We start from the raw sequence: 20,460 nt of genomic DNA on the forward strand, positions 1-20,460 counted from the left end.
TGCGAACATCAGTTGAGGCCTTTGGCTATTTTATCATGTATGACAAAATGGAGGTATTCGTTCGTATCAAATACTGCAAGAACATATACGAAATAGAACAAGCTTGGCTTTACAAATTGCTGGATTGCATGAACAGTTTGTAAAGATTTGTCTTCTGTCAAACGAAAATTGTCTGGCGAAGGAGCTGTACACACGGCGGAAATTGAATTATTAGCAGGATCTTTTACTCTCCTACAGTGTCGCAACATGCAGCGTAAATCAACGAAACCCTTTCTGCCCGACTCGCCGTTAAACACAAGACGGTAGTAAAATTACCAGCATTATAGCTATACTTGGCAATTTAGTCACAACGGAGCATGCGATGCAACAATTAGAGATCAACATTCACTGGGAATATGTTCCGCGAAGCAAAAAAAAAACTGAAATCTGAGATTGCAGTTTTACCACACAGATATCACGCGGATGTAAATAATTCGTGAGATTCTTGATGAAAAATAAGTTCACATTTCATTTGCTGGTATCGGCGTGTACAGCCACAGCTATACGGTGATAATCAATTTTGTCAGCTGAATGTCCAAAGGATGTTCCTACTACATGTAGTTTGCTTTTGGTAAAAAATACACCTGGCCACCGGGAGAGGCTCGATTGGATGCTGGCTATTGATCCTTTCTTCCAATTGGATACCTGATTTTTGCATGAAATGCTCGCCGCAGCCTATGCCTCGGGCCAGCATTTCTCATTCCAGTCTCATAAATCCATAAACCTCTTAGAAGATTAGCAAACCATGGCCGCCAGAAAAGATTTAATGCGATTTAGGTTCATGTTAATGATCATTCACCCATGACAAAATTAATAAAGATGACTAATTGCTACATGGAAACAGCAGCCTGGCATTCTGTTAATCGACTGGAATGAACCTCGGAAAGTGAAGAATTTTAATCAGATTTAGTAAAAATGATACATTAGCCCAAATATTTATTGAGATAAAAGGTTTAGAAAATCTAGGATGGAGTTACCGGTGGATGGAGGCATGATATCTTATTTTACCTGACATTTCCATTTGAAATTCGGATGAATTAAAAAATAATAAAATTCATTTAACTTGTGAATGATAATCCAAATCCAACGTATAGCTTACGGTGAGGTTGGGTAATCCAATCCCGAGGATGGAGAACTTTATTTCTGTTCAGTGAGAGAAAATGGCAGCTTTATCTTTGCCGTTCCATCTTTTTTCGCTTTTCACTTAATGAACCGAACGTTCGTATACAACTGATAAGCGGATACGAGGTGAAGGAGATATCCTATATGGAAACTGATCGGCCGATAATCAGGTTTCCTCGGAGTATAGTGTACACTTAACCATAATTACTGTCTATTTCGGGACCAGCAGTGACCAATGTTAATTAGCGAGTCGCAGACAAGCGATGGGGACAGACAAATCACACGTTAGGCGAATTCAATAACAGCCATTCTTGATCTGCTATAACCAACCGCTATTGCATCAAATAACCTGGATTTAACGATCTAGAATAAGACGATACTTCCAAGACTTAGTAGAGTATCTATACATGTAATTTACGATTTTTGTAAAAGCGATTTACAAAAAAAACCTGTCTCATTTCTTGGTCCATGATTTGTGTAATCAGTGATGGAATATTCGATTCGGTTTTCCATTCATAAAAACGACAGTTGAAATACAATCTGCAGCATTTGCTGCATGCAGCTCACGGATTCATTTCAATATCTCCTGAATCATATCGAGAAATTCATCGTTCAATTCAAAATGTTCACACACGTGTCAAAATTGTGAAAAATATTCGATTAAAGCTTCGTCGATCGGAATTTTCATCAGCGTCGAGGGACTACAGACATACGTATATCCCATTCATACGCGACGGCGAAGAATGAAATTACTCGTTTCTTTTGCAGTTTTGATAAATGACGACACGGCGAGCCAGAATCAAGATTACCACGACTTTCTATCTTCATCATTCCCTATTTAGAAAACATAACTCAGCGAAGTACAAAACGTTACTTGACAAACATTGCGTATTCACGCCATGACTTTCAATTTGCAAAATAAATCCTCCCTCGTGTACCGAACACTACTTCAGTTTGCACGACTCGCACTTCGCGCACAGTTTCTATAATACATACCCATTATCTAATTACCTACTAAAATATGCTTATCATAACATTCGTCAGTGATACCGTGAGATATTTACCAAAACGCATTGGTTTGGCTCGACGCTTACTAATAATTGAGTTGTTTTATCATTAGAAAAAGAAAAGGTCAAGCGAACTGTTGATCAATTCTGGATTAGATGGAATGGCCGCGGAAAGTTTGGTCTGACGTGAGTGGTGACCAACATCCATCACCACTGTTTAATCAGGTGAAAAATCTAAGCAGAGGCAATGAAATGGCCATCTTCCCTGGGAATACCTATAATCCTAGCGGTGCGTGCTGCAAACTCAACTCTTAGATTGAATGCAAATGACCACAAATCCCACATTCACTGATCAACTGGCCTTCTTGGCTCCGCGTGGATATAACAGAGTGAATCCACATTCAAACCGATGATCACCGCGTCTCTCCTCCAATATCCGATATTGATTTCCGCTGTTTTATTCCGAAACTTTTTGATGCGGAAATACTCGCATTCAAGAATCAAAACATCGAACCACGCATTCCTATGCCACATATAGTCTTCGATTATTCATTTTTTTTCTAAAATGGAGTTTGAAGATGCCTTTTACTTGTAATTGAAAACGCGGAAGAAAACTGAGACGATGAAGTAGAGACAAATTACCACTTGAATCATTGTGAATTGAAGTTTAATTTTGAAATACTCGCAAATGAATCAGAATCACAAGAAGCAAACGTTGTGATGATACACTCGGTGACAGAGATCAAGTTCGTCTTCTGACATGATAAAGCAGTCTCCGGCGGGAATACTAATTAGCGTACTCAATCAAGACAACTGCAAGATATCTCGCAGTTGAATGATGAATGGATACCACTAAACAGCACATTTCCTCACCGTAACAAGGATACAAGAGTGATATTCTTTTGCAGAACACGAAAAAACCAAGTTGAGCAATCTCGGGGAGATTTTCTACTGAACATAACAGATCGGTATCCAAGTAATTACTGTACATATGACTCCGATTATCTATTCGGTTATATATGTATATGTACTACTTTGACACGGGATATTTGGGTCGTTACAGACTCATAGCTTCGAAATCGAAAACATCAAGGGATACGGCTCTTTAACATCTTTTGAAAACCGGTAGCTAATCGATATTCTGCGACTCAATTGTATCATATCCAATGCAGTAACTTTGATGTACCCTCTATTGTATTTCGTACGGTTAAAATCATTAAACATGCTTCATATACCTAGTTTTTCATGAACGCACAACGCGCCAGGTAACAGATGTAGAGATTGTCATAATTACGTTGTTCCAAATCTTCAGATATACAGAAATGTACACGATTTACCATGCAGCAAACAAATATCATATGCATTTGAAAAACTGAGCCTACCCCGGTAACGCCAAGCTGTCACTATGCCACTATTTACTATTCTCATACCCATTTATGCATTTTTGCCGTAAAACTGTACGATTATATGATTTAAAAAAATGCGCGACAGTAGAATATCATAACTTCCAGCAAAAAGATATCATAACTTTCAGCAAAAAGATGATATAAACAAAACTCGGTGGCCAATTTTTAGTAGTATATTATATATGTATGTGAATAATTGAAACAGCTGTAAGTTTGGTGCAAAAAGCAATCCGACAATATCGGTTAATCTAGTTCATAATATATTCTGAAAACGTTACACTGATACAAACATGTCTGCGGCCATTAGCTTATTCCAATAGTACACAAAATTGATATATATGTGAGATCTTGTGTATATTTTTTCCTCTTTTCTAGGGCTGCTTTCTTGTATAAGCTAAACGTTGCTTCAAAGCAGTCCCTCATTTAATGTTATTACATCTTTAATACATTTCCTTATTCATTAATTTTGTAAAAATCTTACTTGAAAATAAATCATATCACATCATATCAGATCCCAACTAAATCGACGTCTTGTTGTTAATTCAGTTTCTGATGTAAAATCGATTTCGCGATGTCTGTGACGGTGGCTCCTAATTTGTAGGCTTCACAAATTGAAACAATGAACTGAAGAAGTGTGTCTTTATTTTCAAAACAAACATATAGTATAACTTGTATTCGTTTTTGGAAGTTCATATATGCACAGGGATGAATATCATTTCCTGCCTTGTAGGATATTTACCTCAAATTATTGATAATTCAGCTTATCTTTTAGCGAAGAACGAGCTAAATTGGGTTTTAAATCATAGCTGAGAGTTTTAAGATCTGGAATTTCGACGAAAGGGAGCTACTGTATAATTAAGTTGAAAAAAAAGCTTTAAGGTTGTGATTTTCAGAAATCCGGCGTCAGATTACAAAGAAAGAAGTTGATAATTCATTCCAATCAAATATGAATCATTTATACTTCGTGAGACAAGGTACAGGTGTAACACGAAACGTTGTTAATACAGAAAAGACAGTATCACACAGATTTACTAGGATTAATTCTGCTCATCAAGTGACCATCAATAAAACATCCGACCAGACGATGATACCTCGGTACTTCACATATAATTGATGACGGGTTGCCGGAGAATTATCTACTTAATGCATGTACCCTTTTAACACTTGAGGTCTCCCCAGATACTTTCATGCATACATACTTACGGATTGACATATAATCGGCCGTGTAAACTTGTAGAAAATACCGACGGATGATTAGAGAAAATCGAATCAGAATAATAAAGACGATAAATCGTCATATACAACAGACAACTGTCATGATATTCACAAATGATAGCTTAAATATATTTTAAAAATGTATAATTCTCACGGGGTTTGTTGTCCTCGAAAATGTATCTTAATCCTTATGATTTAGAACTGAACTAACCCACTCTGCGAAAACAAAAAACTAATCGTTCCGTGTTAAAAATAATCTACCGATTGTTTATTCGCTACAGTAAGTGCTGAATGTCGGTTAGAGATGGTGAACCAACAATATCCGAACGAGAAATATTGGTATCACGCTTAGTGTCATTATCTGTCATGATCACCGGAAAGCATCATCACATGAAAATGTTAAGAGCCTTGGTCTATGTGACGGGAATATATATGATAGCACACTTCAGTTCGGTTCAAACATACTTAACGGTGACAAGTATGTTGAAAACCATAAAAAATTCATTCCCATCCCTCAATGCTCAATGAATCAGATCTGAATGAATAAGTCAAAAATGATTAGGTTGAAATTGGAAAGTCTACAAAATTGCAAAACTTTTCTTTTCATTTTACGGTAAAGCCTAACTAAAGAAAATTGATAGCCACTTTTAGAAATACATTACGAATTACCAATAATGTGAAAACTATGTTCACAGTCAACGATATTGATGAAGTGTTTGGTAGATTCTTTGTAAAACAGCGTCCACTTGCCATTTATCTATTAAAGGAACAGCTCGGTTTTTTCATCGATTCCAATATTATCGAGACGTTCTTCTGGGTACTATTCAAGATGCACGTATTATCTGAACTTCAATCACGGCGTCTCTGTGCGCAGTTAGGCATACGGTAGTACCCTGTAATACACTATATCACGAACCACTTTGTTATACAGCAAGATTCACCAGTAATTTGATCTTATTTGTCAAGGGTTCCGTCTGAAATGAAAAATCAATTTTCCAACCGCCTTACAGAAAAGAAAGATCACGGAAAGTACAGTCAATAGTTCTTCAAAATTCTTATCAACAACTAGTTATCACCAATTGAAATATTCCGTTCAACAAAATTCTATCCCCATACACCAACTTGGTCGCGCATAAAAATCTCCCCATTCATTATATCCACAACTGTGAATATGGTGCTGTGAAAGGCACATCTCTTCTACGCATTCATGTTAACGAATACATTGAGAATGTTCTTAGTTCGCACGGAAGGATTGACTAAGACGAAAACTGAAAGCCTCAAATATGATTACAGAACGATTGCATTGCGTCGGCATGACCCGGAATCGATACTCCCCAAGTACTACATGGTCAGGATCTCCAATCTCAACCATTAACTATCTAACGCCATTGATTTATGCTCGCATTAATCTGAAATAAAAAGCCCAGACATTGGACCAGTGGGAACTATAAAGCCTAAAATATGGAATTTTTATCTCCGTTGCACATGATATACACGCCTAAGTATTGGCCACATGCGGGCACTGGTCAACTTTCATATAGAAAATGCAATCATACGGACAACACGACTGTCATTTCTTAAATATAAATATAGCACCTGGGCATTGAAGAAATAAGCAAATACATTAATTGTCTGGACTTGGGAATATACCACAATTCGCTTTGATGAGGTTGCTCTTCCTTTTTTTATCATAACCAAACCTCTTTTTCGATTACAAGACATCAATACATCAATTTCATCTTTGTACAAAAATGACCTTCAAATCAGTTTCATTCTTTCTTTTCTGCCCAGCTTTACGGATACGAGGAGATAGAAATAACGCAATTAGCGCGTGGAAAGCTATGAAAAGAACAACAAAAGCATGAAATTGATATGATGCCATAATTATATTGAGTATAATGAATAATAAAAAATCATTACGTCCTTTATACTGTGCGCAGCAATAAAACAGCCAATTTACATTTCATTACCCAATTACCGATAGAGTTATCAATTTGTTTATATGCACGATGAAACACTGATGTCGGGTGTAGACCGATATTTCTAGCACATTACTAGAATGTGTAAAAACTGTTTATCCAAGAACTCTTCAGATTATTTTGTCGTCATCCTTTATTAGACTTTTCGTCGCTTAACTGCCGTGGAGGATGTACGGCGCAAGAGCTATTTTTGATACATGTAAAATTAATATCGGTCTTATTTTACCCTTAGTTAATTCAGTATCCTATATTCAGGCCCCGACGGAATGGATACATGTAACTGAACCGACCACCAACTTATGCCAGACTGTATCGAATAATGGGATCCTTCAACTCGTCAATTTAGCATTTGGTCAAATTTCTATGTCTGTACCTAGGCCTTGATGGTAAATGATGGTCTTATATGATATGAAATGCTAAATGTTTCAAAATGTTAAGAAAAAAGGGCGAGTGTTTGAAACTGTTGTAAATAAAAGGAAAAAAAACCTTTTATTGCGGTTTGGCCTCAATTATGTAATACCCATATAAAGAGAGGTATAAAGAGAAATTTTCGCGTGTAATTTAAACATTCAACATTATGATGGTGATATACTGAAGTTATAGACTAAATATGATTACATGATATAATAGCTAATGGTAATAAATGGAAAAACGGCTAGTTTGAAATTTATATCAATTGATTTGTGACGATGTTATTACTAGACTGGTCATTAATCTTCACTGAAATGATTTTAAACATAGATTCCAGAGTTCTTAAAACGCCACCGCGACGTGTCCATTGTCCACGCACATAATGAACGTTATTTTTAGTCAGTTGACGGATTTGATGGCTGTACAAGAATATACAGACGTGATTTACGAGCAAATGGCTATTCTGTGTAGGATTTATGAGCGACTAACCTGTACAGGTCAATTAGTCGATCAGTAATCATATTATAGGTAATTGATAAATCAGGGCACGACCATCAATAACTGGTGTAACCTTGCACCGGAGTGAAGCTGCTTAAAATGTCACCGCTTTTTCGTCCCTTGTCATCCGATTCCTGTATAAACCTCCATACTTCTACATACATATATACATATATTCCTGAGAGATTAATGCAAAGCATCTTCATAATAGTTTCTATTTTCATACAGGGAGTATGTGGAATTTTTATCGGATATATGTTCATGATATATAAATCTATCTAAGTACCGGTATCACCGAAAGTCTTAACGAAACACTTTTTGATGAAAGGGTTAAAGCACAGGGACTTGACACAAAAGGATTTTGACCCCAGTATCCTATAGGTACTATATATAAAAAAGTCTTTTTATATATAGTACCTAGGATACTGGGGTCAAAATCATTTTGTGTCAAGTCCCTGTGGGCTAAAGGGCTAGAATATATAAAGAAAACATTAGTATAATCGCTTCGATGCTGAAGATTTAAGACTCGATCCTTTTTTCGCTGATCGCTGATATCCCATATCCAAACAGACAGCGAATCATCCTATATCAAATATTTGCTTTCACTGACTCCACCACAATCCTTGTAAATTTCAACTGATAATATGTCACAACCTTCAGACCTCTGACATTCTCATGGTTGTATAGTGTATGAATATGTATCATCGATCAATTGAAATAGCAACTGGAAAGTCTGGGCAGACGTGATACTGGTCGGTCTATTGTCGCAGTTGTGCACTTTACATTACTATGACAGAGAATCATGTGGAAATGCAATTATCTGCAGTGATTGGCTTTCCTTGTTTCAATAATCAACACTGCATGTTAGTTATTACATGCAACAGTGGTCAAACCCTGTATGAAGCGGATTACGAGGCAAAGATAAGGTTCACCTGAATTTCTGATGAGGAATATACTGAGATGATGTGACATCTTGGCTGTAACGTAGATACTACATTTCATAGGGGTATACTGTTTAACACACTTGGATCAAATTCGTCAAACTTGTCGCGGAACATTATGCAAATATCTCGCCAAATCGCAATCCGATACCCAATATGGAATAAACTGGTCGCCAACACATCCACCTGCCAGTACTAAGATCGATTGCTTCAAATCCCTGAACTGTCGATGCCAGATTGTTCTCTGATGAGCGAGCCTCTAACGTCACCACCACCACTTCTTCCCAAGGGTCCGACTTCAGAAGTAACCTACCAACTGATTACTCTTAAGGGTAACGAATTCTAGTGAACCATTCTGATGAGCGAGTCTGGTGAAGCAGTTGAAGCCCGCGTCGTATCAAACCAACAGATCGAGACAATAGAAATCTCCAAGACGAAGGTTCAATGATGAATCAGCATCTAAAAGGGCTCATCCGGAAGCTTTATACCCGGGGAATCTTCGAAGTACAGTAATTAAAGACAGAAGATCAAATATATCAAAGAACAGCATCTGCCTATAAAGTCCTTCTGCCAAGTCATCGCAAATGGGAAGTTTATTCGCATTTATGAAAAGCAAACATGCTTGGAAGATTTCCAACTATAGCTTTTAAGTCATTTTCTTTTTTCGTTTTTTGAACAATGGAGAAAAATCTTCCTTTAATTTGCGAACAGTTAGAGCGTCTCAAAACAATATGAACGGTTTGTATATCGTCAAAACAGTGGAAAGAGAATCAGGTTAGAAAAGTTAATAAATCTTTAAATGTCTTTATATCAAAATACATATTTACCTTTTTCGCAGTATTCACCATAATAATCAGTTAAAGAACAATCACACTTTGCTCCATTATCAGTACTGATGCATAATCCTTTATTCATGCAGGGGTTCATGTTTTGGCAATCGTCAACGTCATAACGCCTTAATCCTTCATGCTCCAGCATTACGGGGATGCGTGGCCTCGACGAACAATTTGAATAAAGTACATTTCTTAAAGACCCTTGAAAATGCGGCTCAAATATCGCTGATGGGAGAGAAAGCTTAGACAGTTGGGAGCTGAAAGAAGATGGCAATCCCCCCACATAGACATCGCTATTACGCGTCTTTCCTCCAAGGTAGCGATTATAGCCCTGGAGTTTTTTGGTTCTTGTTATTTCATTTTCGATGTGACCTTTTCCAACTTTCAGGGTGATTTCGTCGTCGTTTCGAACGATCGCGACTTTATGGAATTCATCGTCATCCATGTTAGAACCAGCGGACAAAATAGTAGCACCACGAGCGAGATTCACTCGTAAGCGTATACTGCCTTGTACCATCTTCAGCTCGAAGAAATCCGAATTTCCGCCATCATCCGTGTACAAAATCAAGCCATTCGCGCGGCGTGTTTTCAATTCTAAACTCAAAGAAGCATTCGCGCAAGGATTCCATTTTTGATATTTAGCGTACGAAGTCTGCGAACCTTCCAAATCTATGGAATAGCTGAATGGTACGACGAAAGCAATTAGAAAGTATGCCAGAGTCCACATTTTGCTGCAATTTACGCACCGAATGCAGCCTAGAAATCTATCTCGTCATTTGATGATAATCCAATGGCGATAAATCCGAAGGGAACGGCGAATACGGTACCTTTTTATCTGTCACATTTCAAGAAGCACTCAATTGTAAGCAATTCCACTTGAAAACATCTGAAAACAGAAAGTAACACCGTAAATAATGATTATCGGAAAATAAATCCATCGTATAAATATGAAAAACTACTTCGTCCATAGATAATATTTTTCGGTCTATCGGTCTATTCATATCACGAAAAGTAATAATTACTAAATGTACACGAAAAGTCCATTATAATCAATTTCAAATGAAAAATCATCCATGCATATCTCCCTTCGGATTAGTATTAGATGCGTATACTAGTAAACGCTAACATCAATTACTTGATTCTGATAGGTTCATGACGTAAACATAACGTCTGCAAAATCACGAGGGGTTTCAGTTGAGAAATGAACAATTTCATATGGGAATCGAAACATTCCGCTGAATTTAAATCTGTGACAGGTGTTACCGCGTCCTCCACACATAACATAGACCTACCCCGGTGTATATGTTATCAAATCCGCTCAAAAACAAAAACGGAGGCGCACGATTATTTCAACAAATATTATGTATGGTTTTAAACTTCGCTTTACTAGGTCATCGAGTTTAATCGAGGGTATGGAAATAAATCACCGATAAACCGCGATGCAAATTCTACCTCAGTGTTTTCATCTGCGAAAAAAATCAAAATAACCGAAACAGCGAACGAAATCTAATTCTAAAACTACGGAAATCTCATATATTCTTATCAATTTTTAATGAACTATCAAATGAGAATTTAACACAATGGAAAAAGTGCGATGAATGTGAAATAAAAAAGTTTTAACGCGAATAGACCGAGACTAGGTCGAAATAAAAATATTGTTAAAGGTTCATATTTACACTGAAGACGATCATTGCATTCTCTTAACGAAATCTCGTATATATCCAATTATTACTCCGATGTTAGGAAAAATAAATGTAGTACAAGTAGTCGTCACTTACTGCGCGCTATCATGGCTAAATGACAGACATGCGGTCGCATCTGTTAGCTTCATAAGGTGACAACAGTAGCGCCAGCATTCGGTAAACCCGACGCAATGAGCCATCAGCTGCCAGCGTTGACACGGACGCATTGCGAATCACAATAAAATCCATGATCGATGAAACAAAATGAAACCATCACCGATAAAATTGGATACAGAAAAGTCATGCTCATCAAATCATTTTTGCACATTATATGTATATACGTGAATGTACAATATACGTATGTACCGGTATGCGAATGATTTCTATCGATATAAAAGAAAGATTTCTTTTCTTTATGGGAGACTACATTTGATATTTAGACTGAAATTTCTTAATATTCATGTAGACAATGTTGTTTAAAGTGATGACCATCAATCGATAAAACGCAGTATTGATAATACAGGGGAGTAGAAGTAAATCAAATAGCTTGCCTGAAGCAAATTCCCGAAAGTGCCATATCCAACAATCTAAATGAGTCTTAGACTTTTTTCGAAATTGTCGAATCAACTTCTGTTCGTTTGGGAGCAACCATGATCAAAGAGCGAAGATGTAGAATGAATCGTATCCAGCTATCGTTACTTCAGATTAAATTATTATTACGTGCAGACTGACTTAAGAGTTCGACGCTCGATGATTACCTAGAAATGAAAAATTCACTTCAATTCGCACCAAACTCTCTTTGTCAAAATCAATTATCTTTTTTAATGATTACCTTTACCTGGCAGCAATTCGATGAAATTTCATTCCACGTCTAAAAAACTGCCTCCGGGTATTCGATATCTTTTTCTTTAACAAGTGAGCAATGGATGCTACAGTCATGGATTGATAACGAAGGTAATGAACACGTTAGAACACGTGCAGCGGTGAATCTGGATTTCTAACTTTTGATAATCTGTTTTAGAAACAAAACAAAAAACAAAAATTCTACCAGCGCTGGAAAAAAACACTATCAGTTTTCAAAGATCAAATTTATTATAGAAAATAAAATACAACGTGTGTAATATATAACTTAGATTTTTTGCTTTACCAAAAATTATTCAATAAATTTCCATCTAGATAGGATATACCGAACAACGATGACAATCTTTTTGATTCACCGAAAAAATAATACTTTATCAGCTTTTTGTAATTAGAATCATGGTACAGAGAATGAGTACAGTCGTAGTTTCTTAGAATTTTGTGTCCATTAAGCATGCATTAAGCTTAGTAACTAAAAGCATCGAGACACTTCTAATGAATCTAAATGAATTTTTCAGAAATACAATAAGCCCTATTTCTTCAAACATATCCACCGGTATATACCTACATATGTCGAATGGGGAGTAGTATACGGTCCCACAGAGACCCCGGTAATCAATAACGAATAAACAACAACCAAATTAAGAAAGTAATGAACCAAACTTGTCACGAGGAATCGTTTTAATTTCATTTGCAACGAACACAATTTAGACATTTGATCAATTACAATTGAGTTCAGAAAAGAAATTATAGAAAATCAATTGACAAGGAGCTCAAGAGAATCAGATTAGTTTAGTTAGAGATGTCTGAAGTGACAAATCTATACGACTTTAAGTCTGAATCGTGGGTGGCTGGATCTAAAGAGGGGGGTGATATCAGGGGATTCTACCCTTTAGTCCCTAGTCCTTACACTTTAGCGATCATTGCAAGTGTGGAGTATTTCATATATAATGTTTTTAAATTATTGACACACAGTATCGGTAAGCTTATCTCAGAAATCAGTATAATTTTTGGAAGTGGATATTTTGCCAAAGCGGCATTATTTTAGTAAACGCTATTTTGCCTGCCTTTTGGCTTCCCTCGTTCTTTCTTTCGTTTATGCCCATTTCTTCAAGAAAATCACATATTTTTCTACCCAATGAAAAATTCGGACGACTGATATCTTTGACCATCACCGGACCACAGGTGCTCGTATCAGAGTTGTATATAAAATAACTTCATTTTGATCAATTTCTTAGGTTTAACACATTATCGTTTTTGCAGTACCTAGTCGGACTCTCTGATCCTGCGCTCCTGCTGCCATCGATTGGATATATTTAAATGTTTCACGATTCATTGAATCCTCCTCGTCAGTTTTCCTCAAAATTTAGTAAAATCTTTCTTCATAAAGAAAATTAATAGCCTTGGAGAACACTAAAATTGTCTGGGGGAGGGCCCACTGCCAGTGCCACTGCCCCCGGTGGTGGCTTCCACGCCGTTTTGGCGCTCGCCACGTCGGGTGCCCCTTCGGTTCGCGATTACTTCGATGGATATAGGCTATTTTAGGCCCATCGACCAATACAGGTACAATACAAATTGCGTGCACGAGGTTTGGGGTGTTGACACTCACGATCCACAGAATTGTTGTTGACACGGAGACGGTTCAACGAATTCGCGTTTCATGACTCCCGCCATTGGGGAATCCCTTCCGGATACAAACCGATGACGGCAGCACCTTCCGGTCGAAATGACAAATCAGTGACAAATGCGTTCATAATGAAATATAGAAGTTAAAAAAAATCCTCGGAATAGAAAACAAGTCTCAATGAATATATATTTGACAGTTTTATTTCTCATTATTTTAATGTATCATATAAACAACTAATCTTTAAACTAATAAAATGTTTTATGTATACATAAACATAATGATATATAGGCTTAAGATATTTTGGCAATAAAAACGGATGGACGAAACAAAATAAACTTACAAAATAGTATCACAGATATTTTTGAAGCTGAAAAAACTCAAAGTAGTTTTTGATATAGCTAACGAAAATATTCAAAAAGATTCAAAATAAATTGTTTTAAGGCCAAAAGGCTCAAATGAACAGATCTCCAAAATAACAATTAACATAGTTATAGGTACTAGTCTACAAATAAACAAGTCTTCGTAACAAGCATAAAAAATATCATATCTGAAATAATCCTAACACATCTTATATCAACAATTGTGCACCAGCATGAAGGTAGTCTTTTATGTATAAGTACCAATAGTCGATTATCGGGACAGATACCGGTACATCAGAGTAGGCTTAACGCTAGTTTTTATACATGTCATTCTTAAACCAGTGTGTTGGTATCCCTTGCTACTTTCTATCTCACTTGTCATCAACTGCAGCCCTAATAGCTTTTTCCATTAGATTCACCCAGTTGAATTTATTCTCGTAAGTGTTCGCTGAACAGTACCATTTTCTCTTTGAAGTTGCCATTCGGAAGGCATTTTTCACATCTAGAAATTCACATCAATGAAGAGTTAAGTCCCGAGTGCATTTTAAAACTTTTGAAGAAAAATTTTTAAAGAAAAGACGATTTACATGTACTTACATTTTGAGTCAGGAATGTCAGAGATTTTTATCCTAGTAAGGGGAACGCTGTCTAAGAAATGATACAAGTGTTCAACTGATCGATCGAATGGGAAATGTTTGGTAGTTCTTCTAGTGATCATTAAAGCGTCATTGAAGAGGAATAGTCCAAGCATCTCTGTATGTTGATAAACCCTGAAGAAAAGAGAATAGATTTTCTGACTTAATAGATCATCAATTAATGAACTAAATATCTATAACAGTTTGCCGGCAGATATAAACAAACCTGAGTTCTGGAGATATTTCTAAATCTTGTGATGGTAATCTCAAGTTTGCGACATCTTCATGATGGATCAAATGACGATTACCTTCCAATAAAACCTGAAAGAAGAGCATATAAGTTATGTAACTTCCCCAAAAAACTTTACATAAATGAGATGTTTAATTATGGTATGATTGTCCAAATTAGGTTTTTTAGACTTACTGGACAATTGCGGACTGTTTTCTCCAATTCTTTAATCTGCAGTTCTCTTTGACATCGATCCTTACTCTGAAATACAAATACATATTTGAGTTGATAACTTAAAATACAAACACATGTAGATGTACGATATAACAATACTTACATCTGCAATAAATTGGTTGAGCTTTCTCAAGTAGTCTAAGGCTTGATCTAAATCACCTCTGTCTGCGTGTTCTGAAGGTGTGTGCATTTGGAATGCAAGCAACAGTGCTATATACTCAGCTATTCTTCGAGTTGGCAATAATAAAATGTCTTGTAATCTGCAAGATTGACACATTCATGAACAACAAATTTGATTATATACTAGAATCAAATATATTCGAATTTTCACTTACGAGAGACCCTTTGTAGAAGGGCTCTTATCATTTCTCATGAGGAATGCTCGGAATTTAGGTGATTGCTCAGTAGTTCTTTCTACAGTCGTTAATACTGTTGGGTAGTTGTTGATATAGTTTGTGTAGGCCTTCAGTTGAGTACAAAATTTGAGGAAAACATCACCGAGTGTTTGAGCAGGGCTATACATTTTTACTTTGTTGTACAATTCCTTTTCAAATTTCCTGGAATGTAAAAAGGAAGTTTTTGCCATTAACAAATGAAAGTATACTAAAGATTAATGTGAATGATTGGAATATTTAGTGAATCCTTTACCTGCTTATTTCTAGGATGATCAAAGCATTTCCAAATATGGTCTGAATATTTGCTGCGCTGATGATGGCCCTGTGGCATGTGAATGAAAATTATCATACTCACAAGTTCAACAAATTTTTTGTATTTTCATTATTTTACTTCATAAGCGAATTAATTATCATTATTATTATTACTATTATCATTATCATTATAATCATACGGTCAAAAGTTCTGATGATTTATGAAACATACCTATTTGATGAAAGGGCAGTATGGAGGGGCTGTACATACACCTCTTGAAGAGCGTCCAATGTTTTCATATAGTCGAGCTCGCTGTCATGAATTTCCAAAGCAACTCCTTTACGCCGATCAGCCAGAGACAGATTCAACTAAATAAAAAGAAAATCATATAAAATCACTCCTAATGTGAAGCAACTACCGGTACTTGAATCATACATGTAAATACTACCTCAGGAAGCGGAAATGACTGCTTTTTAGGGGACGGAGGAATGGTTTTGGTCACTCGTTGTGTTTTTGATTTGCGAATTTCTTGCATCGGTTCTTCTTCTATGTCCTCTTCAATGTTTTCTTGAATATCATCATCCTCACTCTGTTCTAAGTCTTCCTCTATAGCATCATCATCATCATCATCATCATCATCATCATCATCATCATCATCAAAGTCATCTTCGTATCTTTTCTTGTCTGTTTTGCTCAGCGAAGCTGAATTTTCCATAGTCTGTAATGATTTTTTTTTTCAATTATCTGAACTCTCTACCAAGGATTTATGGATGATGCACCTATGCATTCATGTGTCTGCAGTGGGGTCGGAGAAAAAAGATTGACCCCGGTAAATTTTCTGACTTACTTGAGATCCAAATGAGCCAGATGTTGACAACAGATAATTTCCAAGGAATTCAACTGGTTTTACCTAAGGAAAACAATGAACGTTACATTTCAGAAATGATTTTCTAAAGCATCTATTACAAACTGAAAAATCCTGTATACTCTTACTCTTTTCTGGTCATTTAATTTTGAAAGACCTTCTATTACAAGGTCAGTTGTTGATTTCATAGCTTGCATATTATCTTTAACCATGACATCAAACACAACTTGGCCTGAAAACCATAGAATATTTCATAGAATAGAACATAAGAAATACCTTGTGAACACTTCCACGATTACAGTACGATAATGACATACCTACGACTTTAGACAAGAGATCTTTGTGTTTCTGATCGAAATAAGGCTGAAGATTCTTCCTTGTAACTCGCACTGCTTCTTGGACAGTATCAGCAAAACTTAACCACAAATTCAACTTTTGGGTGGCAAAATATAGAGCTGGCGGTGGAACATCTCCAGGCTTTATCAACCATTCTGTATTTACTGAAATCATCAGTGAAACAACTGAGTGAGCAACTTCTGTTACTATCTATGCTGGTCTGTTCATAATTGAATATTTTAGTTTAGCTCATCTCAACAAGAAATTATGACAAGCTATAATGGCATGAACTTACTGTGATTATAGTTGCCAAGATATCCAGTAGGAACTGTGAAGATAGAACCTGTAATTCTTTGCAGCTGTAACAATAGTTCCATGCCTGGTTCTAGATATCAAACAAATTCAGTCTCATTATTACAATTCTTACCATGAAATGAATAACATTCACAGCGAACGTCACCAATACTTACCACAACATCCTAATGGCAGGAAAAGATCAACTTGTCCACCGTGATTAGAAGGAAGGGTATGCATAGTAATGTTTTCAAAGAATTCACGTAACTCAGGATCTTTTACAGTATCTATGTCCAATGTATGACCATTCACTAATCTTATTTCTCCAGGTTCCTCGAAATGTGTCAGTATACCAACACTCCTACAAATAGTAGCATTTGATGATATAGAAATTTAAAAAGAAAAGACTCAACATTGTCCATGATTGCAATATTACTCACTTTGCTAATCTTCCATCAAGAGCAATATCCATTCGAGTAAGTAATGACTCAAGAGTGGTAGCAGCATAGTCATACATTATTGGTATAACCCCGGACAGGACAGCCTCCATGAGCAACTGAAATAATCAATTTCAAAAAGTTTATGATTTCCATATGAAAACAAGCACACCTCTCATCACAACTTCACTTACATCTGCAGCAGGAACACGTGTAGAAATGAAAATAATTCTTGGATTTTTCAGATTTGGAAAGTTCTTAGCGTGATTATAAACATCGTTATGTACATGTCCATAGGTAACACCACCAGCAAGGCTCGCTCTAGAAATACATGTACACCATTTTCGTAAAAAGTAAGAAATGAAATAACAGTACAGCTCTACATTTGTCATGTATATGAAACATGATGCTAATTCTTTATCCATTTACCTTTCACGAATGATTTTCTTACTCGGCGGTTCCCATGGTTGATCCATAAGGCACTGTAAACGTTTCTCTTCAAGATTCTGTATCTCCATGATTTGGCTTAAATTCAATTTTGACATATTTTTCACCTTCCGAGACTGAAAGAAATATTGGCTAATAGGCTAAAAAATTGATCCATTGTTTCTCATCAGGTCGGCCACCTATATTAACTGTAAATTACTTTTTTAAAGATCATGATGAAGCAAACAATAACAGTCTATAGAAATGAACTGATTACAAACTTAATAGTAGTTTACAAAAGGGACCCAGACGATTAGGAGAAATTATTTCATTTAAGCCTAAATACTTCAAATTAGCTTGTTACCGGGTCAAACACAGTAGATTATGTTATATTCTTCTATTGTTTACTGAAATGAACTTACTCTGGGTGTAACAGCTGGTCTAGGAGTACGTGCAGACTCCATCTCAAAATACACCGAATGTTCAATATCATTTTCTGGTAACGTATTCAAGATTGTTGTCCATTTATCTTTTGTCGCAGATTTTCTCACTGAATCCATTTGTATGGAATCATTCAGTTGCGCATCACGGTATAGCGATTGATCAGATATATCCATTGCTTTCTTATCAGGGTCCATCCACGGAGGGCGAGACTGCTGCATCCAATCTGCAAATCAGAAGAATTTTTCGATGAATGAAAATAATAGAAACCGATCTAAGCTTAAATGCCTCTACTCTCTTCTGAAATGGTAGGCCTACTTACGTTTCACACTCTTGCTCATGGTTTTCTTCTTTAATTTACTGTTTTTCTTATTCATTTTTTCATCTACTTCATTATCCCGACCGTATAGAGCTGAAATCTACAACGAAAATACTACATAATAATTGTGAATATTTATTGAATGAAATTTCACTTATTCTATTCTTACATCTTTTGATGGTCCCAGTTTATCAAGAGATTGCACACAAGCGATGTAATGCCTCTTCCAAGCACTATATTCACAAACTCCTGGTGTATATGGTAAATACCAGCCTCTTACAACACATTTCTCTATCCAAATGTTATCCTTTCATAAGAATAGAAATATGGTACGTAAATTACAAACTTTCAAATAACTAACAAAGAAAAAACTTCTCAAATTGAAAGACCAACCTGCTCTGTAATAAACTTCCAATGCCAACTGACCATCGACGCTCGGCACAAACTACGAGGATCAAGAAACGAAAATATATACAAGGACAGAAATTGGGGTAACACGGTCGTGAAATCCAAATGACGAAGTGGCACCCTCTCCTGGAACCAGTTTGTTAAGAAGATGAGCTGGCTTCGGCTGCAATGACGCATGATTGTATCAAGAAATCTCTTTCTTTGAGAATCAGTCCACAGATCAAACTACAATACAAAAGTATATCCATTAGGCCTATACTATTATGTATGTGTCAATTAATTAAATCATTCTTCATGACAAATGCTGAAATTTGATCAAGATCTTACCCAATGAGTAACCAGCTCAGTCCTTTCGACAAAACTCTGAAAATGTACATAAAGTATGAGTCTAAATCAACTGTAATCATTAAGCGGGCCAAAGATAGACATTTTTAATCAGTCAAGTCATTACCTGTTCATTTGATGGTTTATGAGAAATTGGTGTCCATGTGCTAAACTGTGTTTTGAAAAATCGGCCTGGCTTGGGAGGTGCCAATGCCATTTTCTTTTTTGTAGTTGCCGACATGATTCACCACACCAATTTGCCAATGGGAATAATGCAAATTCAAGTTTGCAGCGTTCCTCCTCCAGTTCAAATTAAGTACCACCTATAAAAAATTGTAATAAATCTTACTTTATTAATGATGTAAGGTTGTTCATCCTGTTTTTGATATCGGAAAGGGTTAGCAATAAATATGACGAGAATCTGTGACTACTGACATTAGATGTTCCTCAAATAAAATACATTGATATTGGTCTTGATTGAATTAACAAATGCACGTTTTATGGATTTAGCAATATCAACGCGCTCCAATCCATATAAACAGCAATTCATCAATGGATATATTATCATTTCACCAGATTAACATATTTATGGAACTTAAAATATACTTGAAAATGGGATAATTCTTACATTTCAAGTGAAAAAAGTGAGAAAGCTTCGTTAGTTACATGTAAACAATAGTCAGTCCTAAATTGAAAATCTCTTACCTGAACGAGGCTCACGTTATTTGCAGTATTTTTTAGCACTTAAGTAGTTTTTAGATATTTAAAAAAAAATCAAAAATTGCTTAATATATATTACTATGAATAGCGCATAAAATTTACAGGTTTAGTTCCATATGACAAATATTCCATTCTTTTGTTTCGTTTCTGTCATTCCTAATTTTAAA

At 36.1% G+C, this 20,460-nt stretch overlaps 2 protein-coding genes across 2 annotated transcripts in view; both read right to left on the minus strand.

Annotated features, from left to right (window-relative positions):
- LOC141914836 (neurexin 1-like) overlaps nucleotides 1-10,178 on the minus strand; it is a 47,357-nt gene extending 37,179 nt beyond the window's left edge. Inside the window, exon 1 of the mRNA XM_074806159.1 lies at nucleotides 9,752-10,178. Within this exon, the coding sequence (XP_074662260.1) occupies nucleotides 9,752-10,178 (427 nt within the window). The remainder of the gene's footprint in view (nucleotides 1-9,751) is intronic.
- A 3,896-nt stretch (nucleotides 10,179-14,074) lies between these two features.
- On the minus strand, nucleotides 14,075-20,250 carry LOC141909035 (epithelial cell-transforming sequence 2 oncogene-like). The gene is made up of 24 exons (XM_074799369.1): nucleotides 20,202-20,250; nucleotides 19,701-19,896; nucleotides 19,577-19,612; nucleotides 19,235-19,474; nucleotides 19,011-19,148; nucleotides 18,845-18,941; nucleotides 18,504-18,748; nucleotides 18,085-18,218; nucleotides 17,850-17,976; nucleotides 17,659-17,774; nucleotides 17,395-17,579; nucleotides 17,220-17,309; nucleotides 16,906-17,088; nucleotides 16,717-16,820; nucleotides 16,571-16,633; nucleotides 16,172-16,441; nucleotides 15,955-16,091; nucleotides 15,724-15,792; nucleotides 15,411-15,632; nucleotides 15,179-15,335; nucleotides 15,037-15,102; nucleotides 14,839-14,933; nucleotides 14,575-14,747; nucleotides 14,075-14,479 (listed from the first exon to the last, which is right to left on the minus strand). The coding sequence occupies exons 2-24, from the start codon at nucleotides 19,812-19,814 to the stop codon at nucleotides 14,349-14,351; spliced, it is 3,192 nt and encodes a 1,063-aa protein (XP_074655470.1). The 5' UTR covers nucleotides 19,815-19,896; nucleotides 20,202-20,250; the 3' UTR covers nucleotides 14,075-14,348.
- Nucleotides 20,251-20,460: the final 210 nt, after the last annotated feature.

This window comes from Tubulanus polymorphus, chromosome 1 (assembly GCF_964204645.1).
Source record: "Tubulanus polymorphus chromosome 1, tnTubPoly1.2, whole genome shotgun sequence".
NCBI lineage: Eukaryota > Metazoa > Nemertea > Palaeonemertea > Tubulaniformes > Tubulanidae > Tubulanus > Tubulanus polymorphus.